Here is a 13621-nt window from a genome sequence, read left to right on the forward strand (position 1 = left end):
CCGAGATTTGGAAGCGAAGGAAAATGGATTGACATCTTCTTCCTCCTCACATGACTTATCTTTGAACTACTGAAAATCAACCTCGAACTCATCGTTGCCGTCAGCAATCTCTGACTGCAAGGATGTGGTTGTTGCAGGTCACGGGTTCTCATAGGTGTTGCAGCACAGAGGAAGGCTGTTACAATAAGGGGTATGGGCATGGTGGGGTGGGGTTGCAGGGTAGGGAAGAGGGAGTGGTGATGACAATGGTAGATTGGTGGTAGTGGTGGTGATAATGACAACAACAATGATATGTGGAAGACGAGGGGTTGGGTTTACAAGGTTGGTAAAGGGGAAATAAGGGCAAAAATATCAAAAAATATAAGAAAATGAAAGAAAATGTCTATTTTGTTTAGTTTTGTAAACCTAAACCTATAAGTGTCAGTGGTTAGGTTGGGCTGGGTTTTTTAAAACCCAAGTCTAACTCTAAGGTCTATTAACTTAACCTAAGCCCTGCCCAGCCCAAGGTCGGGTTGGGATATCACAACCCAACTGGGCTGAGCCTTGATGGACCCTGATTGGGTCGGGCTTAACTCAATCCAGCCCAATCCAGTGCTATTGATTATTTGATTGCTTGATCTTGATGCATTCCAAAGTCCAAAGATTAAAATTTTCGTATATATATCTATAGATGGTGGAAAATAAAAGAGATTTTGCAGACATTTTTTCTATAAGAACCATTTATAATTGTTAATATATTTACATTGCAGTCTCGGGCTGAAATTCTCAACTTAGCCTACCCTATGAGCTGAAATCTAAGCCTAGGCCTTATTCGGGCTCAGGACAAGCTAGGCCGGATTCGGGCTGACTAAGTTTTTTTGACACCCTTACCTAAATCAGTGTCAAAATCGTCTGCGATCAAGTACTGGGGCCATGCATCCCAGCCGTTGAATGTTCACCACATCACATAATTTTCGGGGGAAAAAAAAAAAATTCTAATCCGAATCGGAAGTAACAGAGAATTGAGACCGATTAGTTGATTCGGAGTTTTTATCCGTTTGGAACTTTGGAGTTCGGACATTCATCAATTGCATTCTTCAAAGTTTTCTTCACCCGCAAGGACGGGAATTCCAAAAGATTTGGGGCACTTTTCTCTCCTTCTCTCTCATTTTTCTTTTTCAACTCCGACTCATCTATATGGTCAAGCGTCTCAAGCCTGCGCTTAGACTGTAAACTATGATGTTCTACATTTTAGATGAAGCTTTCTCTACGAATCATTGACGAGTTATATGAAGTTTCTATCAGATTTAGGGTAAAAGTTTTCTGCAACTTCAGTGTCCAATCGATCAAGTAAACAATTATACTATATCTTTTCAATGTAAAGCTGTGGATTATCGGTTTTGTTGTTGTTCTTTCAATTGCCATGGACTGTGTTAAGCTTGGTTGTTTGAAGTTCTCATATCTTCCTTCGAGTAATATACCGTTAAATCGTCGCAGTAGGCGTTCGTTCTATGTCCCTTCGCAGATTTGTTGTCATTCTGGAAGTCGAGAAGAACAGAACGAAGAAAGTAAGAAGAAAAATGGACTCAGTTTGCTCCAATACTCTGTTACTCTCACAGTTATATCTGCTTCGATCCCTCAAGCTCATGCCGCAGCGAAGGTTTCGGAGAAAAAACGTTCGGGCAAAAGGGTTGATGCCTTATCGCCGGAAGAATTGAAATCATGGTCTCAGGGACTCCCCATTGTCACTGATCGGATTCCATACACGGAAATATTGAATTTGAAGCAAGAAGGGAAGCTTAAACACGTAATCAAGCTATCTTCAGCTAGTTTGAAGCAGCGGCCGGATACTGTTCTTGCGGTACTGGAGGATTCGAGGGTTGTGAGAACTGTAGTACCGTCTGTCCAAAGTGACAAGAGATTTTGGGAATCTTGGGATGAGTTACAGATCGATTCAGTTTGCGTTAATGCTTATACTCCGCCCATCAAAAAACCAGAAATTCCATCGCCGTATTTAGGTTTTCTGTCAAAAATTCCTCTCTCAATTTTATCGTTTTTGAAGCCAAAGCCACTATCAAAACGGGCTTTGGAGCTCCAGAAGTTTCGTAAAGAGCTGCAGACAACAAAGAACCAAGAATTAGCCAGAGCGAATGAAGAACGTGAAATGATGGAGAAGGCTATCAAAGCTCAGAAGAAGTTAGAAGAGAAGAATAGGAGGAAAGAATTGAAAAAGATCAAGTACGAGGAATCTCTGCGTAAGGCAAGGAAGGATTATCAGCATATGGCAAGGGTATGGGCCAACTTAGCTCGGGATCAGAATGTATCAACTGTTCTTGGGTTGTTGTTCTTCTATTTATTTTATCGGACAGTTGTTCTTAACTATAGGAAGCAACAGAAGGATTATGAAGATAGGTTGAAGATTGAGAGAGCAGAAGCAGAAGAGAGGAAGAAAATGAAGCAGCTAGAGAAAGAACTCCAAGGGGATGAGGTTGAGGACGAGGGTGAGGGTGGAGGCGATGAAAATGAGGAAGGAACAGATGAGAAGAACCTTTATCTAAAAATGGCTAAACAGTTCATGAGGTCTGGTGCTCGTGTTCGTAGAGCACGTAATAAAAGGTTGCCTCAGTATCTGGACAGAGGTGCTGATGTGAAATTCTCAGATGTTGCAGGGCTTGGGAAAATACGGCTTGAGCTTGAGGAGATTGTGAAGTTTTTTACACATGGGGAAATGTACCGCAGGAGAGGAGTGAAAATACCAGGCAAGATTTCTCTGTTTCATATTAGAGTTAATGCTTTCATTAATTTTTTTTTGTATCCAGGCTAAAATGGAGGAATGAATACAATGTCAAATTTCTTTGCATGCTGTTAGGGTTAGTGCCTTCCTTTAGATTTAATGCTTAAATGTTGAGGCAATTTAGGGTTTCCTTAACACCAATTTGAAGGCCATTCATCAATAAAAACAGAAACCATATTTCAAAGGATGATATATTTTCAATTTCTTGTAAGATGTGGATCTTATGAATGTATGTATGCACTTTGATTGGAACAAAAGATCTGAGTGATCCTGAACTAGTTTGTGTGATAGTATGGTAAATATTTTCCCATCCCATTACTGGACCATTTTAATAACTGTAACAAGTCCAACTAGCTTTGCAGACCATGCAATTTTCCATATGACCATTAGATAGCTCGACTGAAGATGCTGCTGCATGGATATGATGATTATCTAAAGGAGGAATCAGCCTAAAGTCTTTTTGGACCACTGAATTTAGCCAACTGTGACAGTTCCAGGTCAACCACTGTCTGGCCTTCAGACAATATAGTTACAGCTTTGGTTACTTGATGATTATAGTATCCATTTTGACACTTAAAATAGGCTTAAGTATCTGACCTCATATTATTTCTGGTTTGGTTGCGATATTTATTATTTTATTAGAGGAATATCAGTTCTTGCCCAAATGGGTGGGGTTATATTGGTTTTGTGACTTTCATCCAACCAGCTATGTAGTCTAGTTTTGGTTTGGTTTTATGTTTGCATGATTTTGTCTTAAGTTTCTTGTTTGGCTTCTGTACAAGAGAGTTGTTTCTTTTTTTTTTCAGTCTTCTTTTGTTGACTTTACTTTTGGCCAAATTTTCAGGGCCTGAAACTTGCCTGTTTTCCATGAGTTTATTGTTATTTGATAAGTTAGCCCCCTTTCCAATGAAACCAGGATTTTGCAAACACAGGTTGATTAGGAAAGTTATGATCAAATTACCAGTGGGCTACAAGTTCATGATGATTGATGGAAGTTCTATTCTTGTTGAGTACGTTTATTTAGGAGTCCTCAAGGGTCTGTTACCCCACGTGTTTCATATTTCCAAGAATAAATGGAATTACTGTTTAGTTATATTATTCTCTAATTGAAACAGTGAAGGCAAGAGGTCAGTCAACCAAGATTTTTTTTTTTAGGGAAGATATTCCTTTGTGAGTTGTATTAGCTCTGAACTATATTTTAATGGGTTAGCTTTGTGAGCTGTGGTCCTTTTCTCAGGATTGTATCACTATGTAGTACTATTCTGTTTTCGTGATAAAATAATAATTATAAAAAAAGGTTGAGTTGCTTAGGAACCCTTACTGTTATTACATATTCTTTCTTTCTTCTTCTCTAATTTTCTGCAACTCTTGTGCAATTTTCAGCTATCCTATAGAAAACTCTACAAAGCACTCTACACCCTTGTTTTCATAAGCCTACAGAAAATCCAATTTTTTTTTCAACACCCATCTGGAATCATATGTGTCCTGCATCACAAAATTAGTAGATAGTCTGCCTTGGCCTTCTTGACTTCTCAAATGATATTAAGTAGATATCTGAAGCTGGCAAATTTCTATGTAAACTTGATTATTGATTAGAACTCAGCACTTTGGGTGTTCTTTTCTGTTTTATTACTGATTCTCTTATAATATTGTTCTTCTATTTCTTCCCAGTTCTTAGACCATGGAGGCATAATGCTAACAACATTTCTTTTGCTGGAACATTCTGTCCCATTACATTTAGGTTCCATCAAATTTATCATGGTGGGGATATCATAGGTTGCTTTGCTTTAATGGAAACATCTAATCAAATGTTCAATTGCTTTCTTAGGTGGCATACTTCTTTGTGGCCCACCTGGAGTGGGGAAGACACTATTGGCAAAAGCTGTAGCTGGTGAGGCAGGTGTGAACTTCTTCTCGATTTCTGCTTCTCAATTTGTGGAAATATATGTTGGTGTCGGTGCTTCTCGTGTCAGATCACTTTACCAAGAAGCAAGGGATAATGTAAGCACTTTTTGTAACATATCATTTTTCTTTGTTTATTTTAGTTTGGGATTATTCTTCTTTAGTGTCACACTCGCACATGTGCTCTGGTATATGCTGATGCATTCTGCTGATTTGATGGCCAATATCCATTCACATCATGGAATTGCTCTAACATCAATAATTGGCATGTCTGTGTTTGTTGTTGTCTTTTTTCCTATATTTTCTTCTCTTTTCACTGAATAAATAAAAGACATGATGCAGGCAAGCAGCAGGTTTAGTATGGGTCTTTCGATCCCTTGCCTGCATCAATCTTTGTTCCAGAAATGCTTAGTTCTTTTCTCCCCTCAATGATTCTTGCTGTTACTGTCGATAGTAGGTTGCTTTCTCTTGTCTTGGATATGATTTTGTTGGACGTTCACTTTCACATTGAAATGATATTCCTTATCTCAATTCTGTAGGCACCCGCTGTAGTTTTTATTGATGAGCTAGATGCTGTTGGAAGGGAGCGTGGTCTTATTAAAGGCTCTGGGGGGCAAGAACGTGATGCGACTCTCAACCAGGTTGGTGGGAGGATAGTCAATATTTAAGAATAATGAATTATTGTCACTTGCTTTTAGCTGTACGTATCTAATAGGTGTTGGTGTTTCCTTGTTTTGTTCGATAAATAACAGCTCCTTGTATGCTTGGATGGGTTTGAAGGAAGAGGGGATGTGATAACCATTGCTGCCACAAATAGACCAGATATTCTGGATGCAGCACTTGTGAGACCTGGACGGTTTGATCGAAAAATTTATATCCCTAAACCTGGCCTTATTGGGCGAATTGAGATTCTGCAGGTCGTGCTTATTACTAACACATTGGTTTCATTTTGCTCTCTTTTGTCACATCTATTGGTGTCCTCATGCAATTTATATCTAGATCCTTGTTGTGTGACCCATGGTTTAAAGTATCTCCGATACCGATACGATACCCTCCGATACGTATCTTAAATTTAGCCGACCAATACGGCGACCGATACCGATACTTTAATCCTTGATCTTTAGCATATCTTAGCGTATCTCCGATACGATACAATACCCTCCGATATGTATCTTAAATTTAGCTCACCGATACGATGACTGATACCGATACTGATACTTTAATCCTCGAGTCCAGCTCTTTGCAGTTAGATATAACTTATGATTTTTCCTATATTAACAGGTCCATGCTCGTAAGAAGCCAATGGCTGAGGATGTGGATTACATGGCTGTAGCTAGTATCACTGAAGGAATGGTTGGTGCAGAGCTAGCCAACATAGTTGAGATTGCTGCCATTAATATGATGCGTGATGGAAGGTCTGAGGTGGGACTTTTAAACTTAAGACTAATATAATATAAAATCACTCGAATTAGTAAAGGATTGGTGGAGTTTTTTTCTTGATTTCCACAGATTACAACTGATGACTTATTACAAGCTGCTCAAATAGAAGAAAGAGGATTGCTTGATAGGAAGGAGAGAAGCCCAGAGATGTGGAAGCAACTAGCTCTTAATGAAGCAGCTATGGCCGTAGCAGCTGTGAACTTTCCTGATCTTAAAAATATTGAGTTTGTAATGTCCTGCACTCAACTCTGTTATTTCATATATTTACTTTCATGTTGTCTCTTGTTTTCCTCTGAGTTTGTAAAGGTTTCTAATACTAATATCCATCATTATATGCTTGTGCAAAGAAATAGCCATTGAGCACCTTTTCATTTATTGAATCAACAATGTTGAAGTAATGGATAAATGTATAAAGATTCCAATATCTTAATATTATTAACATGCTCCTACCCTCACCCCCTTTTTCTCGTGTGCTGGGAAAGACTTTTGATCGGATTTGAGGGTCTTAAAATCTGTGAAGAAACTAGTTCTACAAAAATCTAACTGGAATGTCATGGGTAACTTTTAACCTTCAGAAAATAATGTATAAACTAACTATTTCTCTGCTTCCCAATTGTCACCCTGATAGATTTCTGAGAAGAATTGGGAGCAAGAATCTAAAGGTGGAGTGTTCTTGAAAGAATAAAGCATGTGAAAACTGTTTTGTTATCTATTTATTCGTGGAAAGTTGTCTGGGAAGCCAAAGCCTATCTCAGGAAATCAGTGCAGCTAAATGTGGCATCACTAATGATTTGAAGAGTCTGAGTCTAAAAGAGGACTCCTCACTGCTTTCTCTCATTCAAAACTGTGCGTGAGGCTTTCATCTTGCATTGCTCCTAAGGGATGAAAGGGAAGCTGTCTGTCTGATTACCTTTCTCACGTGTGTGTAAGACTGAATGCATTTGATTTCTGAAAAGGATTACTAATCCTTAACTTTTTGAGGAATCCTTCGTCTGTAGTTGTGAATGAATTTTGTGTGTGTGTGTGTGTGGGGGGGGGGGGGAGTGTATGTGTGTGGTGATCTATGTCCTCGACATTTCAGAATAGGGACCGCACCTCTGGCACTTGCATATTTTTAAACTACAAAATATTATGTGTCCAGGTAGTTAAGGAAATATTGTAGCTCTCTTTGTTTCCTTGGTGTGTAGCCTTATAACAACCCTAAGAGGTGTAGTGGGCCTCATATTAAAAGGGTTCATACAACACTTTGTTACAACCACTTATGCCAAAAGCTCGAGCTGTTAGGTAAGTACTACATTTATGAATGTATCAACACAATAATATCCTGAATTTGAAAACTGGATCTAGTATTATCTTTAGAAGTTAACCATGCGACTAACTGAGCTGGCATTTGCATGTTGCTTATGATAGGCCAACCAGTGAGAGAGAATGTCTTTGCAAAGCTGATTTTGCTGTCTGCTTATGTCATTAATATTCAGGTTTATGCTCAATAATAGTTCTTTGAGACTTCTGGTGATGCAGTTGCACGATGGAAGTAGTTGCTATCTTTAGATTTGATTTTTATTTAGTTGCTATCTAGGTTTAGCTTCCATTTTTAATTAGCTTCCAAAATTATGTTATTATTTTCTTTAAATAGCCCTGTAATGGAGAACTCAGTAGAGATTTTTGAATGAATTTGAGAATTTATGTTTTGGTTGGAAACGATGGCTGCCATGGGTGGTTTCCCTTTCTCTCTCTTCTGAACTGTTTTCTTCTTCCCCTTCCCCTGACTGTCTTTTCTTTTCCCTCTGTTCTTCTTCTCCTGCTGTTCTTTTTCTTCTTCCATTCTTCTTCTAGCTGGTTCTCTTTCCCAGCCCCTGTTCTGGGTGACAGTTGCTGCCCTACTGAGGTGTTTCGAGCTCCTTTATATGTGAGTTGTTTGGGCCAAGGATTTGATCGCAGGAAGCCCTCTCCTAGGCGACACAAATCATCAGATTTCAGCTGCCGAAAAGTCCCTTTACCATCTGTTATCATACCTGCAACTGAGACTGACTCTGTTCTACCACCAGGTTCTACTTCTGGTCATTCCCGCAGCCTCCCAGCTTGAAAATCCAGGTGCTTATCTTGTGGGATCAATAGAGCCTTATCCTGAGAAGCTTCGTTTCGAATTTCAGGTCCAACCAAGCCCTATCGAAGGAGTTCTACCGATCGGAATTTTTTTTCTGTCCGCTGGTTTCTGGTTCTCACGACAAGAAGAAGAAGAAGAACAGGTTTCTTTTATTTTAAAAGAATTTTTCCTGTTATTACAATTAAGCCCTTGTTCCCAAAAGTTATATTCCATTACCCCTTTTCTCTTTGGTAAAATTCAGAATAAGCCTTTGTATTAAAGTTTTAGTTCTAGAACTACCCCATCTACCTTATAATTATTTCTAAGGCCCTGCTTGTTTCTGAAATTACAAGAATACCCTTCAACCATTAAATTTGAGATTTTGGTCATTCTTGTGGGCCATAAGCGATCCGATTTCGGTCCTTGGAATCCGGATCCGCATCAGCAGGCTTTCAAGGCTTGAGGGCAGCGGCGTGAACGACAGAGAGATGCTTGCAGCAGTGACGGTGGTAGACGAGGTTGAGGAGTTACCAAATGCAGATGGTTGTTTCTTTCAAAACAAACAGCAAGGGTTCACCGGCAGGCTGCGAGGGACGATCGGCAACCAGCAGGCTTCAAAATGGGGGAGGAAGTCTTGTCCAAGGTTAGGGCTCTTGTGAAAGGCGAGGGTTTTGTGGGAAAGTATCGGGAACAATTTTATTAAAAGCCACATTGTTCATTTTTTTATTATCTAGAACGAAACTGTAAAGTTAGAACGAGGTTTTGGTGTTCCGTCGATCCTCGTTTCAATTAGTTTTTTCCACTATTTGTTCTAAAAAAACATTTCTCCTTACAAACGCACCAAACACTAGATTCCCTTTTTTCGTTCAAACTCTAGAAACATTCCAAAAAAGATACCAAACGCAACATAGGAATAAGAAGGTAAAATCACTAACAATTATAACAAAAGATCATCATTTCTCCAAGTGGGAAGTGAGAAGAGGAAAGGGGGAAGTGAGCGATCGCTGGTCGCTGCTGAAGCGCACTACCAACTGGTATGATTGATTCCTTGTCGAACTTTCCCAATTTTGATTCATTTCTTTCTCAAAAGAATCGTTTTGTTAGAATCATTAACGATGTGAAGCCCTCTCTGCCTCACCGCATGAGCAGGCTAGCCATTTTAAGCTTCTATAGGTTTGATTTGCGACTGAGAATCTTTTTCCCGTTCTCTTGTTTGAAGGTCATCAAGGCTCGGTTGATCTGACAAATAATATATATATATTGGGGCGAACTAAGAGAGCAGACTTCCACTTTTGAAATTTTTTGTAGGTTTGGAGTTTCATAACTTTCAATAAAACTATGTGGTCTTTTTTATTTAGTTTGAGCTATTGGAAGTTTGTCTTACTAAAGAAATTGGAATCCGATGGAAAATTGGTTTGGAGATGGATTGAAGCTTATTTGATTCAGTAGAGATTTCGTATTGGTCTCTCCATCAAGCTTATTTTTAGGCCGTATCTCAGGTGCTTCTAGTAAAAGATCAAACGATTGAAGTTTCTGCGCCTATTGATAAGATTGAATTAGTGGGCATGCTATTATAAATCAATCAAAACATCAAGCAATTCACAACAATCCGATTGGAAATGGACATAGAGAACAAAAGAAATTGAATTGTAGCAGCGCATGGTTATCCAAAACTGATTCAATCTTTTTCTAAGAAAGAGCATAAATGCTTTTGGTGAACTCATAGTGTAGAGAGCCAAAGTATCTTAATCCTATTACGTTGTGCTTAACAAACTTAAATGTTATATTTGATATTAGATATTTCAGATACATGGTTATATCAGTCTGTGCCTACTAACATACTCTTCTGTATTCTTCCTCCCACCCAAAAAAAAAAAAAAATAAGAGGTGGCACATGCGATTTTTTCTGTTAGTGTATAGAGGTGTTGTGTTATATAATAAGTTTATGGATTATATGGTCCTCCATTGACATTCTATGATTGTGCAACCACTGATTATGATGTTCTTTAGTTCAACGTTCACAGTTCTGATTCTAGGTGCAGGAGTATAATTTAGAAAGATTGTGGACTTCGATATTTGGACATTTCAAATCATATTGGTAGCCATACCTTATTTCAATGAAAAACTACTTCTTGGAAAATTGATTTGTGGTTATAAAATGTTATTTTGTATTTTTCTTGTAATTTATCATTTATCAATTTTTTTTTACATGATAAGGAAGCATAATCGGGCATGGTAGAATGATGAAAGGAACCACGGAACATATGATGGGTTTAGTGGCCTCAGTAGGTGGCAATTATGATTAAGCAGGATACGTCACTTTTTCTTTCACCCCAGAAAAACAACATCCAGAAAGTGAAATTGGAAATCTTCTTTTGCTTTTAAAACAATTTGGTTAAAGTATTTTCATTTGGGGCAAACTGAGCCTAAGTTTAAAATGCCTTACCCAAATTGTACTCTTGCCCCACCTCTGTAACATGGATTGCTCCTGGTGTTATTGAACTATCAATCATCAAATTAGGATCCACAGATAATTTCTAAGCCAGCCTCTCCGTGCTCCTTGGATCCTTATCTAACTATTAACAGCTAAATACCACATACATTTAGGTTTTCTAAAGCACTCTCTTTACCATGGTGCACATCACATGTATTATATATGATCGTTTATTTTCTTCTGGTTTCTGGCATTGAACCATCGTATATATAGCATGTTGGGCTGATCTTTACTGTGGGTAGGAAATTTTCTCAAATTTATCCATGTGCACATGCACTCTCCTTACTTGGGCTTGCATATTTGAATTACTACTAGAGTTAACATAGCACTTATTCTATATCTCCCTTCCCTTTTTTATTCCTTTTAACTGCAGTCAAAATCTCCCCATTCTTCTGGTTTGTATCCTGCTTTTAACAGAAAAAATGGCTGACAAACCAAGCCGAGGTTTGGTGTTGTATGGTGATGGGTTGGTGCGTCTAATTTCTCCTTCACATACCAACCTCCATTCTCTAGCGGCTCGGGGAATTTGCGGCTTCTTGTCCCTTCCACATCCCCTTCATGCAGGTTCGCACATTCTCTAACCTTCTCTCCTTTCTCCCTTTCTTCTATGAGATGAATTCGTTTTAATAGTCATTGCTTGATTTTCTTTTAATATTTTACTCGTAATGAAACATGTGGAAGAGTGGATTCCGGGGCTGAAGAACGAAGTCAGAACTATATATGCTAATTGAGAATCTGGGCAATAATGTGTTCCCAATTCTCCATAGATCTTGCCTCAGCCCAAATGGAATACAGTACCTATTAGAACTCAACATAAAGTCAAGGACATCACTAGGAGACACCTAAGAGACTTGGTGGAGACATGGGAAATGGAGCCAGATCATCTGCATTACCATGGAAGATGTAGAGTTGGTTAGTTGACTTCCCATCTGTCATGGGAGGAGCCAAGACTTTCTAGCTTTATCTCATGTTTGAGAATCAATTTTGTTGTTGTGCCACATTTGTGGCAGCAACAAAGAAGAATTTAGATGACAACTTTCCTTTTAATGAGAGAAGCCAGACATACTACCAATGCAGTCTTGGGTGATGAAAACCTCCTTAAGGCCAACTATGAATGAATGAAATGCTACGTTCTATTTCCACACTTCTCATTTCATGTGTGAACCCAAGACCCCAGTGCAAGCCAAGAGGAGTTACTCAGATGCAGTTGGTGTGTAATCTCTCCATAACATAGAGCTGGGGCCTCATAGGAGAAGGTTTGATCATGGGTTTCAAATTTGTAACTGATATCTGATTAAGTTACTTTCTAATAGGACCTTATAATTGCTACTATTTCATCTCTGCCAGCTCGTGGGCTTCAACATCAGATTTGTATCACGTTGGAAATGTTTCTTTTCCCTCTTTCTGATTGATTATTTTCTAACATTCTATTAATAAATTTGTTACCACTTATGATGTCACATGTTACATTATCTAGTTTTGAGGATGATACTAAAATAAAAATTATCTTGTGACTTTTCAGATTTACTTGAATTTTTCATGCAGAAACCGAGGATGAGAGAGTGGTTAGAGAGTTGGCTCAACTATTGGATTCCGATTATTCTTACATCAACAATGTAAGTTTCATAACTTATTCGTGTCCTTAAGCATGGACCCAGTGAACCTGTTAGCTGATGTACTCTACTTTTCAGGATGGAGAGTGTGCTCCCACAATTGAATATCAGAAAACATCCTTTTCACCAACTATTTCAGAGAAGTAAAAAAAGGCTTTGGTCTCTCTAAACTTGGTACTGTTGTGTACCATATAAAGTAACATCTTTCCGTATTGAAACTTCAGGTTCATGGGACTGAGAGCTGCTATTTTGACTACCAATTCAAACGTGAAATCTTTTGGAAGAAACCTTGGCTTCACAGTGTTTGAATTTAATGAGTTGACCAGTGAATCTCCCCATGATGTTTTAGTCTCTGAAATATTGAAGTTACTGGGTTTTCATGAGGGAAGGATGTTAGAAACAAGCCAATTTGATTTAGTGTTTGTGCATGTTGGGCATGTTGGGAAGGAAAATGAACTAGATTGGCTCAATGCTTTGGTTGGAGGAATTATGGAAACAGCACAACCTGGATCAGAAGTTGGTTCCTGTCTTTACTTCTCTGTTGTCATGAGCTATGGGACTCTGTCTAATGATGAGGATCCAAATTTAACAATTTTGGTCTCACACAAGGATACAAACTCCAGTCTTTCATTCCTTGTCCCTAATCAAAGTTACACTATGAAAGGAGGGAATTTACTGAATAACATTAGGTAAGTGGAAAGTAGAACTGCCTATTCCTTGGTTCTCTTGCAACATATACTGAAAAACATCTAATTTCCATGCTGCAGGCACCATTGTCCAATGTTAATTGCACAGTGGCAGGAGGCTGTAACTAGGAAGGATATGGTGGAAACATTTTCGTTTGAGGAATTTAAGGAGGTAAACATTAAATGATCTTAATTTTCCAACTCATATGGCTATATTGTTCGAGTCATGATTATTTCACAATCTATTGATTAGAAGAAGGTTATGCATTCATACTCATTACTTGATTACTGGCATCTTCAGTAATATATTTAGGGAAAACTTGGGTACCATTACTACCAATGTAGGGTGCTAAGAATCAATTTGTTGCATTTGGAATCTATTGTATGGCCTAGTTGTACAGTTATGTTCTCTTCATCTATTTACTCATTCATTCATTGACTCCTCTTCTGGAGTCGTTCTCCTCTCCATACCACCAAAAAATTGGGTTAGTTGGATTAATTGTATCACGAATCCAGGCAGAGTAGTGCACCATGAATTATATGTAATCTAGTTATCAAAACAAAAATATTGGGTATATGGTATCAACGAACTTCATACTCTCTGATGTGTGCCTTGCTTTTGTTCTT

At 38.4% G+C, this 13621-nt stretch overlaps 2 protein-coding genes across 3 annotated transcripts in view; both read left to right on the forward strand.

Moving 5' to 3' along the window:
- Positions 1–1053: 1053 nt before the first annotated feature.
- The window catches only part of LOC122061357 (probable inactive ATP-dependent zinc metalloprotease FTSHI 2, chloroplastic), a 41362-nt gene continuing 28794 nt past the window's right edge, over positions 1054–13621 (forward strand). For both annotated transcript variants that reach the window (XR_006134632.1, XM_042624598.1), the window contains exons 1-6: positions 1054–2738; positions 4602–4774; positions 5215–5316; positions 5428–5592; positions 5957–6097; positions 6185–6343. Coding sequence is in view for 1 of the 2 variants with exons in the window: in XM_042624598.1 (XP_042480532.1) it covers positions 1403–2738; positions 4602–4774; positions 5215–5316; positions 5428–5592; positions 5957–6097; positions 6185–6343 (2076 nt within the window). In the remaining variant the exon portion in view is untranslated. The remainder of the gene's footprint in view (positions 2739–4601; positions 4775–5214; positions 5317–5427; positions 5593–5956; positions 6098–6184; positions 6344–13621) is intronic.
- On the forward strand, positions 8616–13223 carry LOC122061370. Its single transcript, XM_042624613.1, has 5 exons — positions 8616–11259; positions 12241–12311; positions 12387–12451; positions 12533–12997; positions 13076–13223. The coding sequence occupies exons 1-5, from the start codon at positions 11118–11120 to the stop codon at positions 13179–13181; spliced, it is 849 nt and encodes a 282-aa protein (XP_042480547.1). The 5' UTR covers positions 8616–11117; the 3' UTR covers positions 13182–13223.

This window comes from Macadamia integrifolia, chromosome 2, assembly GCF_013358625.1.
Source record: "Macadamia integrifolia cultivar HAES 741 chromosome 2, SCU_Mint_v3, whole genome shotgun sequence".
In the NCBI taxonomy this organism is placed as follows: domain Eukaryota; kingdom Viridiplantae; phylum Streptophyta; class Magnoliopsida; order Proteales; family Proteaceae; genus Macadamia; species Macadamia integrifolia.